The sequence below is a fragment of the Erpetoichthys calabaricus genome, chromosome 5 (genome assembly GCF_900747795.2).
Source record: "Erpetoichthys calabaricus chromosome 5, fErpCal1.3, whole genome shotgun sequence".
Taxonomy (NCBI): Eukaryota; Metazoa; Chordata; class Cladistia; order Polypteriformes; family Polypteridae; genus Erpetoichthys; species Erpetoichthys calabaricus.
In genome coordinates, this window is record NC_041398.2 from 115,023,611 (window position 1) to 115,046,090 (window position 22,480).

The window sequence follows — 22,480 nt, forward strand, 5'->3', positions numbered from 1 at the left end:
TTTAATAAGACAGTCTGTTTAAAGACATCTACAAAAAGCTAATTATATATATAAAAATCAATAATATTAGGTACAACACAAAGTGATATTCACGTTTTTATGTCTTATGTATTATGTATACCTTAAATCTACATAACATGATACAATAAAAAACGTTTGATATTACTATAGCTGGACAAAATACCACAAACGAAACCATTATTATATATAACCTGAGAATATTATTAAAGAGTATTAAAGAAACCAACCATTTTTGTTTTCTTTCAAAGCAGAAATGCTTTGATAAGTCTTCAATAGCACAAGCTACATTTTATTCCTGTAGCAAAATCTTTTGCACAAAAACTCATTTGGTCAAACTCTTACACAAAAACATTATACACAGTAATCATAATTTTCATCCTTCCAAGTTATACAGCAAATACAACAACTACACATTTAATGAGTGAATACCATAAAAGTAGTAGTCCTAATCTTGGTACACTTATGAAATTTAACATCTGCATGAGCAAACTAAAACTACCTAGCTAAGATGACAGCCCATAATTTTAGAAGCAGCCTACCACTGTCTCTACCTGCACATTTCTATCACCAGAAATGCTGCCGCACCACAGGCTCTCAGAAGAAGTCAGCAGATTCCTCAAAAGTCTTCTTTCAGAACAAATCAGGTAACTCTAAACAGTTATTTAAAATCTCCTGTGATGATCCAGACTCAAATCAAACACATCCACCATTAATAGCCCCAGCCAATCATTTAATTATAAGGGCTTCTTGTACAATTTAGAATATTTTTAAAAGCTCTGATAGTAAAAATTAGGGCTGGCAGATCAAATATTGCTATTCAAATATAATTTTAATCTATATAAAAAAACTTCTTATTAAAAGGCAAACGCTATTTGATTATAAAAGAACAGTCCTTTATTTTTTGTTGCATTAATGTTGGCTTTGCGTTACTCCAGACGTGCTATACTGCAATACTTCTGTTTTCACATATTTTGCATACCACATGATCAGTGCTTTTATCATTTTTAATTGTTAGGTTGTAACATCATTTATAAAACAGAGCGATTTTTCTACCCCACTGCTCTTCTTTTTGGTTAATAGGTATATTAACAACAGATTTTAAACACTTCTCCAGGGGCCTGAAAGTATCACTATGCTTGTAATTCTGTTATGTTTCAGTCATGAATGTTTTATGTTAAAACTGTTAAGCATTCATCATAGCAAACAAAAACTGTTTCCTTTTTCTTTAAATATAATGGGAAATAACTGCCATATTTCTGATTTTCCTTGTATTGTAACAGCTTTAAAATCAAGGTTTTAAATAGCATTTTATTGTCAGGAAAATAAGTATTTTGGCCATATATGTTATATTTTTGATGAATCTATAAAGGGTGAAATGAATCCTGTGAAGTTTAATTCTTTATGTCATTCTTTGACCAATCAAAAATAAGAAAAAAAAACAAACAAAAAAAACATGGCAACAACTTCTTATACCTGCTTAGGCCACGTGAATGAGGTCTATAGCTATAATGTTACCATAAGAGCCAACCAAAAGCCCTGGATGACAAGAGAAGTGCACAAGCTGCTCAAGATCAGAAATGCAGCCTTCAGATTTGGAGACAAGTTCGTCCTCAGGATGACCAGAGCCAACCTGTCTCGCGCTATAAGGAGAGCTAAGTGGGCATACGCGCAGAGGATCAACAAACAATTCAGCAGCACCAGAGACACACGTTGTATGTGGCAGGGCGTTCAGACAATTACAAACTATAAGCCCAACCCACACAGCAGCGATGGTGATGCCTCCCTTCCAGATGAGCTGAACAACTTCTTCGCACAGTTTGAGGAGCAGAACAAAGAGCCTACGAGAAAAGCAACACCTCCCTCCACTGACCAGGGGCCTCATGTATAATGCCATGCGTAGAACTCACACTATAACATGGCGTAAGCACAAAAGCGGGAATGTGCGTACGCACAGAAAAATCCAGATGCAGGAATCTGTACGCACGCAAACTTTCACGTTCTTCCACTACATAAATCCCGATCAGCGTGAAAAGTAACGTACGTGCACGCGCCTTCTGTCCCGCCCCAACTCCTTCCAGAATTTCGCCTCTTTGAATATGCAAATCAATATAAATAGCCTTCTGTGAAAAGACAATGGGAAAAGCACGGGGGGAAATATAAGAATTTCAGTGAATACCAAGTGGAGGCAAAGGAAAAACGTACTATTTGTTGGTTTAAACAGTGGTATAATCAACAAAAGGAAGTTGATCGAATGACAGAGTGTCGGAGAAACTGGAAGGCTCAAATTCACAAAGTCGTACAGTGCCCGAAATAAAAAAGAAATCACATATCAAAGTCGCCGTTAAAAGGTGAGTCGTAGCCCACCGTCTGAGTGTCATATGAAAGCTTATTAGGGTACAGACAAAACAAATAGGCACACAGTGGGGAAAAAAGCATGAAATGTCAACTTTAATCTCGAAATTTCCACTTTAATCATGTAGTTTATTTTGCCATTAAAGTAGAACATCATAAACTTCATCTTAAAATCGTTTAATTTACTAGTTTCTCAAATCCCATTGTAACTAAAGTGGCACATTAAATGCTTTGTTCTGTATTTTATCTTCTATGTGCTCTACATGTGTGAATCACTACCTGCTTCTTAAACGGGCTTTCTCTTTCTCCGACAGGACACATAATCCATTACATTCGTGATATTACAGCTCTCTGAATAATTAAAATACTGAGATGTATACATGATATCTTTTTCATGATGATAGGAATGAAAGCATGTTATTAAACATGGGGACACGGTGGCGCAGTGCTCGTTCATATCTCACGCAAGAGGCTTGCTGCGCCATGCGCGACCTTCAATGAAATAATTTACTTCTTCAAACGTACTAACCTCCATTTCCTGTCCTTACTTTCTTTCTCCAAAAACACAATCGCCACACAATCAGCTATATAGACGTGAAGCCATCTGTAAGCTTAAAACGCCGATTCTTCAAAACTTTTAAGGAACATTGAAATATCTTCGTAGTACATGTTTAATTATTCTATCCGTCTAGCATTCCAGTGTCGTGTCAGCGCAAGAATACAACGCAATGCAGGAACAATCCCTGAACTAGCTAGCGCTGCAGCACCGTGTCCTCACATGTTTAATTATTAACAATACAGATTATTTAAATAAACTTAAAGTTTTATCTGTATAATATAATCAACATATTTTGCTGCATTTCATCTTAAAAATGAATACCGTCATCATATGTAAATACGTGCTTTATAAAGTGGCGCAGGTTGTTCAATATTATAACTGTAGTGCAAGTTTACAGTGAGGTAATTGTACTTATAAGTAAACAGTTCTACAAGGAGCACTTGATGGACTGATTGAGTGCGTTTATAGTTCTTGGGATGAAACCTTTTCTAAACCGCGAAGTCCGTACTGGGAAGTCTCTAAAGTGTTTTGCCGTGGCTCAGGCAGCGTCTGCTTCATGCTGTATACCGATATTTCTCTTTCCGATCAGCTTCTGCTGTGATTCCCCACTCAGATACAGTGATACAAATACTCCAAGTGGTACAGTGAGAGAAATATGGAAAAAGATGATCTGCTGTGGCAACCCTTAACGGGAGCAGCTGAAAGAAGAAGAAGATGCAGTGAGAGTTACAACGCTAAAGCAGTTATGGTATTTGGAATGCTATGGCTATTTCCTGGACCATTTTATTGCTGCAGGTTAATTACAATCAGATGCATTACACTAATAAACAATATGCAGTTAGTTTCAGTGTATTTATAAAGCTGAGTCAGGAATGTGGAGCTAAGAAAGAAAGGGTGTCCACGCAGGAACAGTAGCACTGCTTTGACGCTGGGTGCTGCCAGTCTGCAAAACCGAGCGGAGAAATTGCGTACGCCAAGGTATGAGTTACCATGGAAATGTGCATGGCTTTACGCCAAATTTAGGTTTTATACATCACGATTTGAGCATGGAAACGGGAGTACGCAACATTTCTGTGCGTACGCACCATTTATACATGAGGCCCCAGGTACTCTGTCTCTCCATATCTGATGTGAAGAGGACTCTATCCAGAGTCAATCCACACAAGGCTTCAGGACCTGACAACATACCTGGTCGTGTGCTCAAAGAATGTGCCAGTCAACTGGCTGGTGTCCTCACAGACATCTTCAACACATCTCTGAGCCAGTCGTCAGTCCCAGCATGCTTCAAGTCACCACCATCATACCAGTGCCGAAGAAGTCATCAGTGACATGCCTGAATGATTACTGACCAGTTGCACTCGCGCCAATCATAATGAAGTGCTTCGAAAGGTTAGTCATGTCACACATAAAGTGTGTAAAACTGAGCAGGTTGGGCCTGAACACCACCCTCTACAATTGGATCCTGGACTTTTTGAAAGAGAGGCCCAGTCAGTTCGGATGGGCTGCAACACTTCCAGCATCATCACACTGAGCACTGGAGCACCGCAGGGCTGCATGCGTAGTCCACTGCTGTTCATCCTGCTGACTCACGACTGCACAGCCACACACAACACTAACCACATCATCAAGTTTGTGGATGATACAACGGTGCTGGGACTGATAAGCAGGGATGATGAAACAGCATACAGAGATGAGGTGGAACGGCTGTCTGTATGGTGTGAAGACAACAATCTATCTCTCAATGTCGACAAGACAAAAGAGATAATCGTGGACTTCAGAAAATCACGTCCTGCCCACATCCCACTCAGCATCAATGGTTTAGATGTGGAGACTGTTAGGAGTACCAAGTTCCTCAGTGTGCACATAACTGAGGAACTTAAGTGGACACATAACACCTCATTACTAAACAAGAAAGCCCAGCAGAGACTACACTTCCTGAGGCAACTGAAGTGAGCAAGTCTTACCCCTTCCACCCCCACCATGTTCTACAGAGGCACCATTGAGAGTGTTCTGATCAGCTGCATCACAGTCTGGTATGGCAACTGCAACATATCTGACCGCAAGCACCTGCAAAGGATAGTGAAGACAGCAGAGAACATTACTGGGGTGCCTCTCCCTTCACTACAGGACATATTTTACAAACGCAGTGTCCGCAAGGCCTGCAGCATTGTGCAAGACCCCTTACACCCCTCACATGGACTTTTCACACTTCTGCCATCCAAGAGAAGAAACTGCAGCATCAAAGCCAGATCTGCCAGGCTGCAGGAGAGTTTTTACCCCCAAGCTGTTAGACTCTTTAACACCAGGCTGCCCCCCTGGGACCTTTCACATGGCCTCAACCACCTCTAAAAACAGAACTTTTATACATGCAAGCCACTGTCCTGCAAAGACGAGTGTGCAGGTAGAAAAGAACTGAAAATCTCATACTGACCTTTAAGTATTTTGACACTCTTGTTATCCTTCTGCTGTGAAACATTCTGACCTGTCATTGTTTACACATGTCTTAAACAACTATTATCATACACTGATAATTTCTGTATTATCTATATCTATTATTTATTTATTATATTACATATCTTACACATCAATATTGCTGCTACTTCTTTGTCTTGTCTTTGCACAATGTCTTGTCTTGTTTGTGTTTTTAATTTTAAATTTAAATTTTAATTCTATTTTTAATTTATTATGTGCATGTCATGTTGTTACACTGTGGACCCTGAGCTTCACAATTTCGTCTATCTGTATACTTGTATATGGCTGAGATGACAATAAAGTTCACTTTGACTTTGACTTAATGCTCATGACTGATAGATAGTGGTGACTAATGACTGTGACAATGACTAAAGACTGGTGGTGGGTAATGAATGAGTGAAAATAACAATAAATCAATCCGTATGTTGGAAATCAAAGCTCCGACTTGTCTAGGCTAGAGTCACCAAGCCAGATCAAAGCAGTAGCAATTACTGCTACATTTCCTCAGCAAAATACTTCAACTATGAAAGTGGTGAGTTAGAAAAGTGATGGCAAGAGGAAGCACTGAATACGGACTTGGTCTTTCTGAAGAGGAAAAGGCCACCATGAAGGAAAGGGATCGGGTGCATATTACTATACAGTAATCCCTCGCTATATTGCGCTTCGCCTTTCACGGCTTCACTCCATCGCGGATTTTATATGTAAGCATATTTAAATATATATCGCGGATTTTTTGCTGGTTCGCGGATTTCTGCAGACAATGGGTCTTTTAATTTCTGGTGCATGCTTCCTCAGTTTGTTTGCCCAGTTGATTTCATACAAGGGACGCTATTGGCAGATGGCTGAGAAGCTACCCAACTTACTTTTCTCTCTCTCTCTCTTGCGCTGACTTTCTCTGATCCTGACGTAGGGGGATTGAGCAGGGGGGCTGTTCGCACACCTAGACGATACGGACGCTCGTCTAAAAATGCTGAAAGATTATCTTCACGTTGCTACCTTCTGTGCAGCTGCTTCCTGAAGCGACATGCTGCACGGTGCTTCGCATACTTAAAAGCTCAAAGGGCACGTATTGATTTTTGCTTGTTTGTTTTTCTCTGTCTCTCTCTATCTCTCTCTCTCCTTCTCTGCTCCTGACAGAGGGGGTGTGAGCTGCCGCCTTCAACAGCTTTGTGCCGCGGTGCTTCGCATACTTAAAAGCCAAACAGCCCTATTGAATTGTTTGCTTTCCTCTCTCTCTCTCTGACATGCTCTGCTCCTGATGCGTACTCCTTTGAAGAGGAAGATATGTTTGCATTCTTTTAATTGTGAGACGGAACTGTCATCTCTGTCTTGTCATGGAGCACAGTTTAAACTTTTGAAAAAGAGACAAATGTTTGTTTGCAGTGTTTGAATAACGTTCCTGTCTCTCTACAACCTCCTGTGTTTCTGCGCAAATCTGTGACCCAAGCATGACAATATAAAAATAACCATATAAACATATGGTTTCTACTTCGCGGATTTTCTTATTTCGCGGGTGGCTCTGGAACACAACCCCCGCGATGGAGGAGGGATTACTGTATATATATACACACACACACACATATATATATATATATATATATATATATATATATACATACATATTATGATTGTTATAGTTCTCTGTGTATACCACGTTGTCAGTTCAGCACTCTGGTTGTAATATGACCAAGCCGTGCAAGCACACTCTTGAAAATGCAAAGTATAGTTGTACAGGAGAAAAGCAATCTTGCCTCAAATCAATGGCAACCTTTTGTAGGTCTATGAACTTAATTTAAACTTTAGGTTTAAACGGTGCTTTGTTTCCGACGTGCTGCGTTCAGTCAGTTCACGTGAGCCGCTCTCTTGTGTGATGTTGCGATGTCCACGGCTTTATTTAATGTTAGCTAAGACCCGGCACTTCAAAGTTTCTCGCGGCAGCAATTTTAACTCCGTTAGAAAGTGATCCAAATCTCGTTTATACCTCGTGTCTTCTCATTAAACTTGTATCTCGCGAATATGGTATTGCAAACGGCAGCGGGAGCGTTTCTATAAACTTAATTTAAACTTACGGTTTACACCGTGCTTCGCTTCTTATTGTTTCGCTGCCTTCTCAATTGTGTAATGAATGTTTTCTTCAGCGCTCTTTGGGTACGTACTGCGTTCACAGTCAGTTCACGTGATTACGTGGGAGGCGTAATGACGTGATACGCAACTCCGCCTCCCATGGCCAGCGAGCTGCAGTCCATTACAGTATATGGACAAAAAAGAGGTTCCAGTTATGACCGTTACGCTTTGAATTTCGAAATGAAACCTGCCTAACTTTTGTAAGTAAGCTGTAAGGAATGAGCCTGCCAAATTTTAGCCTTCCACCTACACGGGAAGTTGGAGAATTAGTGATCAGTCAGTCAGTCAGTCAGTCAGTTAGTCAGTGAGGGCTTTGCCTTTTATTAGTATAGATATATATGTAGAGAGAGAGAGAGAGAGAGAGAGAGAGAGAGAGAGACCAAATGCACGTTAATATGTTAATAAAACACATTAAAATAAGAGTAAACGGGCAAGTATCCCCAATATAGGACTGTTATAGTTCAGGTACACATACGAACAACAGTGTGTCTAAACATGATGTTTGTTACAGGTAATTTTTGATCAGCACCAAAATCCCATAACAATTCACTACTCAGATCTGGAAGGTTGTTAGTCCTGTTTATGCCACTCTTGGTGTCTTTGTCATTACTCACTTGAGTAATGAAAGTCTCCCTACATCATTGCAGAGTTTACTGGTGCTACCATCTAGAGCATTGGAACTATAGTCTCCAAAAAAAATAATAATCTGAATTGTCAGAGGGCACATACCATGTAAATAGTGAAATGTTTTCCTCTCTGCAACTTTGCACAATATTGAGGAACCTCTAATGTCCAAAAGTAGAAATTCAAACTGTATCTGACTCAACTAGGAGTTCTTGCATGGTCTATAGCAGGGCTCTCCAATCACAGTCCTGGAGGGCCGCAGTGGAGAAGTTGCAGAACAACAGCATAAAGGAAGTGTGGGATGGGATGAAGATCATCACTGGCTGCAGCTCGAAGCGGGGTACCACCATCGAGAGAGACGTGAAGAGAGCAAACCAAATGAACATCTTCTTTAACAGGTTTGACCACCCTAACCCACTCTCACCTCGGAGTACTGCACTCTCTACACATCCTTCTGCTGATACCAACATAGGAGAGACATCCCCACCCACAATTACAGCAGCGCAAGTGAGCAGAGAGCTGAGGAAACTTCGTGCCAGCAAAGCAGCAGGTCCAGATGGAGTATCGCCACGACTGCTGAAGGTCTGTGCATCAGAGCTGGGGGGTCCTCTACAGCGCATCTTCAACCTGAGCCTGGAACAGGGGAAAGTCCCGAGGCTTTGGAAAACATCTTGCATCACCCCAGTCCCAAAGGTATCACGTCCTGGTGAGCTGAATGACTTCCGGCCTGTCGCTCTAACATCACATGTGATGAAGACCATGGAGCGGCTGCTGCTTCACCACCTGAGGCCACAGATCCAACACGCCCTCGACCCTCTGCAGTTTGCATACCAGGAGAAGGTGGGAGCGGAAGATGCCATCATCTATATGCTACATCGATCCCTCTCCCACTTGGACAGAGGCAGTGGCGCTGTAAGAATTATGTTTCTAGACTTCTCTAGCGCCTTCAACACCATCCAACCTCTGCTCCTTAGGGACAAGCTGACAGAGATGGGAGTAGATTCATACCTGGTGGCATGGATCGTGGACTATCTTACAAACAGACCTCAGTATGTGCGTCTCGGGAATTGCAGATCTGACATTGTGGTCAGCAACACAGGAGCGCCACAGGGGACTGTACTTTCTCCGGTCCTGTTCAGCCTATATACATCGGACTTCCAATATAACTCGGAGTCCTGCCACGTGCAAAAGTTTGCTGACGACACTGCTATCGTGGGCTGCATCAGGAGTGGGCAGGAGGAGGAGTATAGAAACATCATCAAGGACTTTGTTAAATGGTGCGACTTAAACCACCTACAACTGAACACCAGCAAAACCAAGGAACTGGTGGTGGATTTTAGGAGACCCAGGCCCCTCATGGACCCCGTGATCATCAGAAGTGACTGTGTGCAGAGGGTGCAGACCTATAAATACCTGGGAGTGCAGCTGGACGATAAATTGGACTGGACTGCCAATACTGATTCTCTGTGCAAGAAAGGACAGAGCCGCCTGTACTTCCTTAGAAGATTGGCATCCTTCAACATCTGCAGTAAGATGCTGCAGATGTTCTATCAGATGGTTGTGGCGAGTGCCCTCTTCTACGCAGTGGTGTGCTGGGGAGGCAGCATTAAGAAGAAGGATGCCTCACGCCTGGACAAACTGGTGAGGAAGGCAGGCTCTATTGTTGGCATAGAGCTGGACGGTTTGACATCCGTAGCAGAGCAACGGGCACTCAGCAGGCTCCCATCAATTATGGAGAATCCACTATATCCATTAAACAGTGTCATCTCCAGACAGAGGAGCAGTTTCAGCGACAGACTGCTGTCACTGTCCTGCTCCACTGACAGACTGAGAAGATCATTCCTCCCCCAAACTATGCGACTCTTCAATTTCACCAGAGGGGGTAAACGTTGAACATTATTCAAGTTATTGTCTGTTTTTTACCTGCATTTTTTATTACTCTTTAATTTAATATTTTTGCTGCTGGAGTATGTAAATTTCCCCCTGGGATTAATAAAGTATGTATGTATGTATGTATGTATGTATGTATGTATGTATGTATCTATCTATCTATCTATCTATCTATCTATCTATCTATCTATCTATCTATCTATCTATCTATCTATCTATCTATCTATCTATCTATCTATCTATCTATAAATGCTTATTCTAAAATGTTATTGCTTACATCCTGCCAGGTTTTAAAAAAAGTTTTGAACAGATCCTCTAAGTGAGAATTTGATTTTTTCCAATTTCAAATAGTACATAACATCAGTTACCCACTGACTTGAAAAAGGTGGGCTAGGATTCTTCTAGTTGAGGAAGATATGTCTACATGCCAGTAGTGAAGTAAAGGTAATCACAGTTTGTTTGTCCTTCTCCACTTTAAGCCCATCTGGGAGTATACCAAACACAGCTATTAGTGGATTAGGAGGGATAGTGACACCAAGGCTGTCTGATAGGCATTTAAAAATTTTGTCCAGAATGATGTTAATTTGGTACACACCCAAAACATGTGGCCTAGTGAAGCTGGAGCTTGATTCCAACATTCGCAGCTTGGGTTGTGCCCTGGAAACATTTTGGACAATTATAAATGAGATAGATTTGTTTCATAAAAAATGTTAAGTTGAAAAAATTAATGTTTTGCGCATATGGAGCTAGAGTGAATTTTGTGCATGGCTGCCTTCCACTTCTTTTCTGAAATGTTGTGTGAAAGATCCTTTACACACTGTACTATGGGATCTTTAATAGGAGGAAACTTTAAAATGGTTTATATATTATAGAAGTGCTGTCTGAATCTTCAAGACTGATCAGTATTTCTTCTGAAATAGAAATAGGTGGGAGGTAAGGAAAATTGGGCAGATTTTGTTTAGCAAAGTTTCTAATTTTGAGACAGTGGAAAAATTGTTTTGATGGGAAGCTAAATTTAGAGTGTAACTGTTCGTAGGATGGAAAGACATTATTTATATACAAACATTGAAAACTGTGTAAGTTTGAGAGGTGGTAAAAGGTGGTTATCATGTAGAGGTGCCACAGATAAAATATTCTCTAACTTAAAGTGCTTCCTATATTGGTTCCATATTCTGACTGAATGAAGGACAATTAGGTTGTTAGTACATTGACGATAACTTGTATTTACTGGAATACAAAACAGGGAATATAAAGAAGTACTGCAGGATTTAATTTCTACTGCGGACCAAGATAGTGTGTGTTCATCTATTTGTCTCAATGTCCAGGTTTTTATAGCTTGTATGTTTGCCTCCCAGTAATAAAATTGAAAATTAGCTACAGCCATGCCATCTTCTGATTTAGGAGGTTGTTTATTCACCCTTTGAATGCATGAATATTTCAAATTCCAAATAAATGAAGTTATGTATGAATCTAATTTCTTAAAAAATGATTTGTTAATGTATATGGAGATGTTTTAAATTAGAAACAGAAGCTTAGGGAGGATATTCATCTTCATAGTATTAATTCTCCCTGCTAAAGTAAGACCATCAATGCACGTCTTGTTTAAGTTTTTCCAAGCAGAAAGCAAACTTTTGTTGAAAAAGAGCTTTATATTAATTTGTAATGCTTACTCCTATGAATTTAAACTATTCTGCAATAATAAAAGGGAAGACGTCCAATCTAAGGTTGTTTGCTAAACAATTTGCTAGAAAAATCACACTTTTGTTCAAATAATTTTGAGTCCAGATAGCTTTTGAAATTCTGCTCCCAGAATACTCTGGGAAACTCTGAAGGCATTTTTAAGAGGACTGATTATCTAATATCTCTTCCACAAAAATAAAATCGAAAACCAAGAAGGCCACAGAGTTAATCAGTGAAATTACCAGAACAGATCAAGAACATGGGTCTCCAAATAATTCAAAAGACAGGCTTTGCAATCAGAACTCAACCTCTTGACAACAAAAGAAATGGAACAACTCATTTTTAAATTACAAAATCATTACTATGAACACGAAGAGAAGGTTAATAAGATCTTAGCTCAACAAATCCACAAGAAGGAAGTTAGCAATGCAATATTAGTAATCACCAACACAGAAGGAGATAAAATCATTGACCATAAAAATATAAAGCACACATTTAGAGACTACTATAAATCCTTATATTCTGCTCAGTTTAAAGACACAATCTAATGCATTTTTTGATACATTACGGATACCACAGCTAGATACTCTCAGTGCAGAGGAATTGGATAAACCTCTGACACTATCAGAATTATTCAACGCTATAAACTCACTTCAGAGCGGGAAAGCATAATATCCTGATGGCTGCCCTGCTGAATTGTATTTAAAAATTTCAATTAAGTTTGCTTCCCTTTTACTAGCAACATTTATAGAAGCCAGAGACAATAAAATTGTACCTCAAAGCTTTCGCCAAGCATTAATTACCATTATTCCAAAGAAAAATAAGGACTTACTACAATGTGCAGCATACAGAGCAATCTCACTGTTGAATAATGATTTCAAGATACTCTCCAAAGTTCTGCCTAGAAGGATTGAGATTGTGCTACCTTCGGTAATAACACAAGACCAAACCGGATTTATTAAAGGTAGACTCTTAGCCTGCAATCTTCAACACCTATTTAATGTAATTTATTTACCCATAAAGTCTAACACTCCAGAGATCTTATTATCTTTGGATGCAGAAAAATCATTTGATATGGTTGAATAGGACTGCCTATTCACCACATTGCATAAATCTGGGTTTGGCCCAAACATATGTGAAAGGATTTAACTACTATATAGAAGTCCAGAAGCTTCAGTTTGTATTAATAACATTATTTCAGATTACTTCAAACTAGAATGTGCTACTAGACAAGGATATCTTTTGTCGCCACTGCTATTTGTAATCGTCATTGAGCCATTGACTGTTCACTTTCAAAATGCATCAGAGATCAAGGGAATTTTCAAAGAAGGACTTGAACAGAAAATACCACTACAGTAATCCCTCGCTATATCGCGCTTCGCCTTTTGCGGCTTCACTTTATCGCGGTTTTTATATGTAAGCATATTTAAATATATATTGCGGATTTTTTGCTGGTTCGCGGATTTCTGCGGACAATGGGTCTTTTAATTTCTGGTACATGCTTCCTCAGTTGGTTTGTCCAGTTGATTTCATACAAGGGATGCTATTGGCAGATGGCTGAGAAGCTACACAACTTACTTTTCTCTCTCTCTCTCTTGCGCTGACATTCTATGATCCTGACGTAGGGGGATTGAGCAGGGGGGCTGTTCGCACACCTAGACGATACGGACGCTCGTCTAAAAATGCTGAAAGATTATCTTCACGTTGCTACCTTCTGTGCAGCTGCTTCCTGAAGCGACATGCTGCACGGTGCTTTGCATACTTAAAAGCTCGAAGGGCACATATTGATTTTTGATTGTTTGTTTTTCTCTGTCTCTCTTCTCTCTCTTTCTCTGCTCCTGACAGAGGGGGTGTGAGCTGCCGCCTTCAACAGCTTTGTGCCGCGGTGCTTCGCATACTTAAAAGCCAAACAGCGCTATTGATTTGTTTGCTTTTCTCTCTCTTTCTGACATTTTGTGCTCCTGACGCGCACTCTTTTGAAGAGGAAGATATGTTTGCATTCTTTTAATTGTGAGACGGAACTGTCATCTCTGTCTTGTCATGGAGCACAGTTTAAACTTTTGAAAAAGAGACAAATGTTTGTTTGCAGTGTTTGAATAAAACTCCTGTCTCTCTACAACCTCCTGTGTTTCTGTGTAAATCTGTGACCCAAGCATGACAATATAAAAATAACCATATAAACATATGGTTTCTACTTCGCAGATTTTCACCTTTCGCGGGGGGTTCTGGAACGCAACCCCCGCGATGGAGGAGGGATCACTGTATATGCAGATGATATGGTACAGTATATATCAGACCCACAAAATTCAGTGCCTGAATTGACTCTTTCACAACAAATCCTCTTGAAATGTTGTGCACTGAACATAAACAAATCTATGTTTATTTTAAATGCAAAGTGTCACTTCCACTTTAATTCTAAATCCTGGAATACCGTTAAATGGACAAATTTTTTTTGCTGTTTTAATATGTTAAACAACAGATGAAGGATAAATAATGATGATTCCATCTTGGCCATGGAGTAGAGGACCAAATTTTTGTCTTTGGAAAGATAGTTAAAGGGTCATAGGAGTTGGACAATCCTGTCTATATGTGCTTTGTGGATCTGTAAAAAGCATATGACCGTGTACCTGATGGCAGAAATGGGACTAAGTCCCACATATACAAGTTTCAAGTAAGCTTCACATCCTAACCGTTAAGTTTCAAGTCAAGTCTTAAGTTATAATGATTACATTCAAGCAAGTCAAGCCGAGTGTCTGTTTTTTTAATCAAGCAAGTTAAGTCACAGTTGAAAGACTTGAGGAAAAAAAAATATGCTTACACTTTCACCACTATCTGCAATTAATCTCATTGTGTTAATGGCTGATGTATAAGATAAGAATAGACACTCTCAAAGAAAACTATTCTTAATAAGAAGTAATTGTGATAATAATTGTATTAACAAGAAGTAATTGTGAACTTTTAAATTTGAAAAATAATTACAGATAATGCTGAAATCACACAAATGTAACACTATTTCATACATTTTCCCATGCTTTAAAATAAAGGTCAGCTACTCTTGAGTACAACTGATTTATACATTTACTAGGGTCTGCCAGCCCACTTTAGAGTCTGACAAAAAATAAAAACATATTTGCAAATACAGTAAATGTAAATCCCAAAAATTATGTTAGCAATGAAAAAGTAAAGCTTTGGAGCAAACTAACAATAATAAAAATTGATCATATTCACCTTTTTATGATCAGTGTGGCTCAGAGCACCCTTCTTTGAGATTTTATGAACAGAAAAAAATAGTATTATTTTGCTAACTGAAAAATTCATGAATTCTACCTGAAATACAATGAAATGAAGAGAACCAAACATAGTAACCTGGCAACATCCCATAGGCAAAGGAATACGGTGCACACTACAGTAAACACAACAGACTGGTAACAATAGATTCAAACATCCATCTCTGATAATGGGTTTGCTATTTTATGTATTAAAAATGATTTTACATTTGAAAATATTACCGTGAATAGCATGGTCCTGTTTTCCTGGATGTTGGTTGGCAATATTCCACAAGGTACACTACTACTTTTTCTTAATATCCCTGTAGATACAATATTTTCACCTATGTTAGGCAGGAACTGCAGGCTAGAATTTTTCCTGAAGATTGCAGTCCTTTGGCAGCTCTGAGATACAGGTTTCAAGTCAGTAGAATTACTGTTGACAGTGTTATTTGCTGAGGTGCTAGTGCGTAAGCTATCCATGTCTTCATCCCCTGATAAACTCCAAGATTGGTCATAAAGTTGTCCTTGCTCAGATGCTCCATCTGTGTCCTTATTCTCTGCACATACACGACTGAACTTCTCAATACATTCATCAATTAGTGCTGGTGGAGCCTTCTTTTGTGGAACTGTTACTTTGCCGCAGAATAAAACCTCAAATTTCTTGGCGAAAGCATCATCTTGGTCATGGATTTGAGGCTGGGCGTCTTCTTGCCTTGCAATTTTCCCAGCTTGTCTGAGAGTACTTATAATTTCAGGAACCTACAAGAAGAAAAAAAATATTCAAAAGAGAAAGTGTAATGATGTCACATACCAAAATTATATCATGCAACATAAGGCAAAAGAGTGGCAGACAAAAGAAAATTAAATAAAGTACATCCACACATAAATTATTTTCGAAATTGAGATTTATCAGAACATAATCTTCAAAATCATTTTTTTCTTCCAATTTTTGAAACTATATAGCTTCATTAAATTTCAAACTGAGTGTAACAATGTATCACTCTTCAACTTTTACTTGTCTAAAACCAGAAGGTATATTAAAACTTTATCTGAGCTCTAAGTAATAAACTTCAATGCTTATTCAAATAACATTGCTAAATAATTAAAAGTACTGCTATACAAAATGTCTTTTATTTGTAAAAAAGTAAAATCTTCCTTAATAGCACATTGGTATAAAAGAAAGCAGGCTATACCTTGGCATGTCACTAGTACCATTTATGGATAGATCTAGTGGCTAAATAAAGTTACTATAATAATATTTAGATAAGGAAATACTTGGCTAGGAGAAGGATCCTTTAGCTTCACAAAAGTCTTTCTTTTTCTGAAATCCACTGAAACAGTGTTTAATATGAGTAAAGTAATAGTTCAGTGTACAGACATTGGTCTATTATTGGTCTATTATTAAAAGTGTTAAACTACAATTATATTACTTTTTAATTAATATAAATGAACTAAAATTGTGTAAAGCTAGATTTTTATTTACTGTATTTATGTATTTAATACACTAAATATTTAATCTATTTTTGATCAATAGGATCACTGTATCACAATCCTCTTTTGCAGTTAGCTGCATGCTGTCTACAAGGTGCACTTTCATTTATCCTTTTTAAATTTGGCAAATATTTTAAGGTAATAATTTAATTTCATCAACATTATTAAAATCCTTGGAAATGGAGACACTGCCTGCCTGTGAATCAGTGATAGCAACAGGTATCTGGATATCCTAAACTTTTAGCTCTGCTCTAAATTCAGACTTAAAAGTTTTATCGCTGTGTTACTTTTATCTCATTACTAAAAAAAATAAACCTGTGTAGAAATATTGCAAATATCAATGCAGATCACTAAAGTGTTGCTAAAGTCATTAATCATTAATTAATGGATGGGTTTATTCTGTGAAAATACTATATTTATAAAGGAAAAAGTATTTTTTGTCAAATAATGGGAGTTTTAGGGTTCTGCACTTTACCATAGGCTTACATAAACCATGCAGCAGTTATCCATATTTTCAGGTTTTAGAAATCATAACCTCTCAATATACTTTTGAAGCTACTAAAATGTATTTTTTCCATGCACTAACTGTATAATTACACATTATGTAAGTCTTTATTCATATTTATTTATTAATAAAGGTTATTTGTCATATAAAAAGTAATTACAAAAATATTAAAGCTGTTTATTATAAAAATAACATTTGGAATTTTGAGTAGCACTGACACATCATTATAAGTTGCTTATGACAGAGTGTGCAAACAAAATTTTAAGATAAAAATGTGTTTTTGTTTTGCAAGCAGGGGCAGCCACATCTAAAAGAAAACACCTTGCACTGACAATGCAGCTGCTACCACAGATAAGAAGAAAAACCCTGTTTCACAGTTATTAAGAATGTATCTTTAGAAAGCAAGGCATCCTGCTTAGCACCTCTGCATGTGAAAAACAGAATTCAGATTCCCTTAGGAAGCTTCCTTTCCAAGAACATTAGTGTGTATTTGACAAAATTTTGCCAAATAAAAAGTCAAGATGTATATATGATAAAGAGAACAATGAAGATTACTACATTTTATTTACTTTTATGACCATGTGGAACCATTCTATTGTTTAAAATGTGTGCTAATTGTCTATAGTGCCTAGTGTATCAAATCTCAGCTCAAGCAGTAACTGTGTGGACTTTGCACATTCTGCCCATGTTGGATATTTTTTACTCCAGTATTTCAAAGATGTGTAGGCCTGGTTTATAGAGCATTTTAAAATTATTACTAAATGTGTGTGGGTGATCTGTGATTGACTGTTGCCCTGTCCAGGCTTAGTTCCTGTCTTGCGCCTGATGCTGTCAAAAAAACTCTGGCCACCCATGAACTCGAAATAGATCAAGCAGATGTGAGAAAGTTGTTAATTTTATTTTGTTGTATTTAAGAAGCATTATTTATGTCTTACCCTACAATATCTACTTTAAAATACAAAGTATATGTAACATAACAGATTGCAATGTCATGCTTTGCTTATTGTTGTTTAGTGTTTTGTGGACACAAAGGAATAGATATAACATGACAGTTTACTAGAGTTGCAAAAAACTTAGTGATGCAACTATTGTTGACAAGATAGATATGAAAAATGCAAATACGTTGTAATATTTTATTATATCACCTAGTCGCACTATAATACAATATCAAACTACTCTAAGTAAAGTGAAAACAAATCCAGTAGCATGACGGATGGTTGGATGGATGGACAGGTAACAAAGCATACAGTTAGGTCCATAAATATTTGGACAGAGACAACCTTTTTCTAATTTTGGTTTTGTACATTACCACAGTGAATTTTAAATGAAACAACTCAGATGCAGTTGAAGTGCAGACTTTCAGCTTTAATTCAGTGGGGTGAACAAAACGATTGCATAAAAATGTGAGGCAACTAAAGCATTTTTTTAACACAATCCCTTCATTTCAGGGGCTCAAAAGTAATTGGACAATTGACTCAAAGGCTATTTCATGGGCAGGTGTGGGCAAGTCCATCATTATGTCATTATCAATTAAGCAAATAAAAGGCCTGGAGTTGATTTGAGGTGTGGTGCTTGCATGTAGAAGATTTTGCTGTGAACAGACAACATGCGGTCAAAGGAGCTCTCCATGCAGGTGAAAGAAGCCATCCTTAAGCTGCGAAAACAGAAAAAACCCATCCGAGAAATTGCTACAATATTACGAGTGGCAAAATCTACAGCTGGTACATCCTGAGAAAGAAAGCAAGCACTGGTGAACTCAGCAACGCAAAAAGACCTGGACGTCCACGGAAGACAACAGTGGTGGATGATCGCAGAATCATTTCCATGGTGAAGAGAAACCCCTTCACAACAGCCAACCAAGTGAACAACACTCTCCAGGGGGTAGGCGTATCGATATCCAAGTCTACCATAAAGAGAAGACTGCATGAAAGTAAATACAGAGGGTGCACTGCAAGGTGTAAGCCACTCATAAGCCTCAAGAATAGAAAGGCTAGATTGGACTTTGCTAAAGAACATCCAAAAAAGCCAGCACCGTTCTGGAAAAACGTTCTTTGGACAGATGAAACAAAGATCAACCTCTACCAGAATGATGGCAAGAAAAAAGTATGGAGAAGGCGTGGAACAGCTCATTATTAAAAGCATACCACATCATCTGTAAAACATGGTGGAGGCAGTGTGATTGCTTGGGTGTGCATGGCTGCCAGTGGCACTGGGACACTAGTGTTTATTGATGATGTGACACATGTCAGAAGCAGCCAAATTAATTCTGAGGTGTTCAGAGACATACTGTCTGCTCAAATCCAGCTAAATGCAGTCAAATTGATTGTCCATCTGTATCATGAAACGCTGCCCAATGACCCAAAGCATACAGCCAAAGCAACCTAGGAGTTTATTAAAGCAAAGAAGTGGAAAATTCTTGAAAGGCCAAGCCAGTCACCTGATCTTAACCCAATTGAGCATGCATTTCACTTGTTGAAGACTAAACTTTGGACAGAAAGGCCCACAAACAAACAGCAACTGAAAGCCGCTGTAGTAAAGGCCTGGCAGAGCATTAAAAAGGAGGAAACCTAGCATCTGGTGATGTCCATGAGTTCAAGACTTCAGGCTGTCATTGCCAGCAAAGGGTTTTCAACCAAGTATTAGAAATGAGCATTTTATTTCCAGTTATTTAATTTGTCCAATTACTTTTGAGCCCCTGAAATGAAGGGATTGTGTTAATAAAAATGCTTTAGTTGCCTCACATTTTTATGTAATCGTTTTGTTCACCCCACTGAATTAAAGCTGAAAGTCTGCACTTCAACTGCATCTGAGTTGTTTCATTTAAAATTTATTGTGGTAATGTACAGAACCAAAATTAGAAAAAAGTTGTCTCTGTCCAAATATTTATGGACCTAACTGTATACTAGTCTAACTTTACTAAGATATTATCATTGGATCTTTCACTACCTATTCCAGAAATGTTGTCATACACATTCTTCAGGTTCAGAAAACATAGGCAAACAGTTTCCGTAAACTCTAATAATCTCTAATATTTGCAAAAACTGATTTATATTTAACACAGCATTTTTTATTACCTCTCCTGAAACCAGTAGTCAACAATATGCCAGAATCCCCATTTCAGCACTCTAAGAAAAAGTTTAATTAGGTGGGTATTTTGTAATTAGGATGCAATTATTGGAAAACATCACCTATTGCTTCTTTTTAAAATAACCATTATCCAAATAGGAAAGAATTTTCCTGTCATTAAAGCATCGCTGATGAAGCATGCTATCCAAAACACTCAAATGATGCCCAATGCCTTTAGAAATCAGGGCTACATAATCTGCCATTTTGTGCTCTAAACCACATATTAAAAAGAGTCTATGAAACAAAAAATTGTTAACATTTATAATTTTACATGTGGTTAATAAAGTAAAGTATATTATTTTTATCTCTGTTACCTTGAGCTTAGGAATATGAAAACAGAGACTAAGAAAAGCTTAGGCTGAATACACCTTATTTATTCACTCAGTGTCTTGAGTTTAGTTATACTGTAGCTTGAATAGCTACTACTCTTCTTTTAATCAGTGGCTGTTAAGGAATTTTAAGAGAGATAAAAAAAAACATTGTGAGGAAGGACATTCAACTTAGAATGTCACAAAAGGGTTCATTTAACACTTCCTCTTCACATGGACATATGACAAAGAAACACATGTCTATGTCACTGCTCTTAGAGGAACTCCACAACAAACTCTGCAATGCCTGGGTGTACACCTCTTGACTGTGGTATATTAGGTTGATTCATTACAGGCTGGATGTTACGTGTATGACTGTGTGTCAAGAGCATCTGACAGACTGACAATAAGCTTCACATACTTTTTCTAAATGGTATAAACTATTTGTGTGAGTGAGTGTGGGAGGTGGTGAATAATACGAGGAGGAGGACATATATTAATGTTAGAAATAAGAAATACTGTTTCAGTAAATGAAAAAAAAAACAAAAACAAAAATACATTTAACATATTTTTTTCCTATGCTGTACTTTCTAACAATAGGTACTTAAGTGTTTATAGAGTGATTATTCATTTTGGATCTGTTCTCAAGCACAGAGCCTTGGGGGCAGTTTATATGTTCTCTTTACACTGTATTGTCTTACACAGAAAAGGTTACACTTTTAAACATAGATTGAAAGGTGCTGGTATGCCAAAGATTATCTTACTGCTAAATTATACAAAGTAAATCATAAATACTAAGATGATTTAGACATGTTAAGTATTCATTAAACTTTATTATTATATTATTAAAACCTTTTTGCTGCGGTGGGCTGGTGCCCTGCCTGGGATTTGCTCCGGCTCCAGCTGACCCCGTGTTAGGATATAGCAAGTTGGACAAAATATAAATGGTCAAATGAATGCATAGAAATAGTATGTCAAAGCAATTGACAACGCTGTGTGATATTTTCCCCCATTTCACCAAGTGAATCCTCTCCTCCCATGCTCAATTCACAAAGGAGGGGAACCCAAGGGGAACCCCCCCCCACCCTTCAAATGCTGTCTGAACTCATTAAGAAACTTAAAAAGGTAAAAGTCCCAAGGCCAAAAAGACTGTGAAACATTGCTATAAGATAAACAATGTAAACCAAAGAGACAATAAAGTTGTTATCCCAATGTAGTTCAGTGCAAAAAAAAAATGTCAACAGTCACCACCTTTAATCTGCGGTGGGCTGGCGCCCTGCCTAGGGATTTCTTCCTGCCTTGCGCCCTGTGTTAGCTGGGATTGGCTCCAGCAGACCCAATGTGACCCTGCGTTAGGATATAGTGGGTTGGAAAATGACTGACTGACTGATCACCTTTAATGTCAATGCTGTGATTTAAACTTAGGGAGCACTGATGAAATCGCCTGGAACAGCACAGTGGCTGATGGGAATTGTAGTCCCCACTCCAGTATTTGCACAAGGTGGCGGAAAAGAAGAAGGTGAGAGAGGGGGGTATATATTAAATACCTTTCTAACTGGATCATTTGCACAAAATGGAAGGGGGAGGATGGATTAATAAGGTGGGATTCGGAAGCTGTTGGTCTTAAAGTTTTTATTTATTATTTGGATGTTCTTTTTAAGCCTCCAAATGTCTGTTTTTATTAGAGAGCCACAATTCAGCCAGCTCTCTGGCACTCTTGGTATTGGCCCTGAATTTTACTTTCCCAGTGTCCCAGTTAAACATGTGTCCAGAGGAACTTGTATGTCTGTAAATAAGAGACTGTGTGTCCTTCCTTCTGACAGCATTGCATTGTTCCTGTATACACGTTGCAAGTGTTTTAGATGTTTGTCCTACGTATACCAGTGGACATGCATTGCATGGAATGCTGTAAACTGTGTTTCTTGTCTCTGTGGTTGATTTTTTGCTTTTGACATTTGAAAGGAACGGTCTATAAAGTGTTTTCTGGGTTTTGTGCTATCTTGGTCCCAGATCCGGACAGGACGCATGCTGTACTTTCTGACACACCACAATGATAAGG

The 22,480-nt window shown here is 38.3% G+C and overlaps 1 protein-coding gene across 1 annotated transcript in view; it reads right to left on the reverse strand.

Annotated features, from left to right (window-relative positions):
- The window catches only part of tbc1d1 (TBC1 (tre-2/USP6, BUB2, cdc16) domain family, member 1), a 307,517-nt gene that overhangs the window by 202,443 nt on the left and 82,594 nt on the right, over window positions 1–22,480 (reverse strand). The window contains 1 exon segment of the mRNA XM_051928202.1: window positions 15,232–15,750. Within this exon segment, the coding sequence (XP_051784162.1) occupies window positions 15,232–15,750 (519 nt within the window).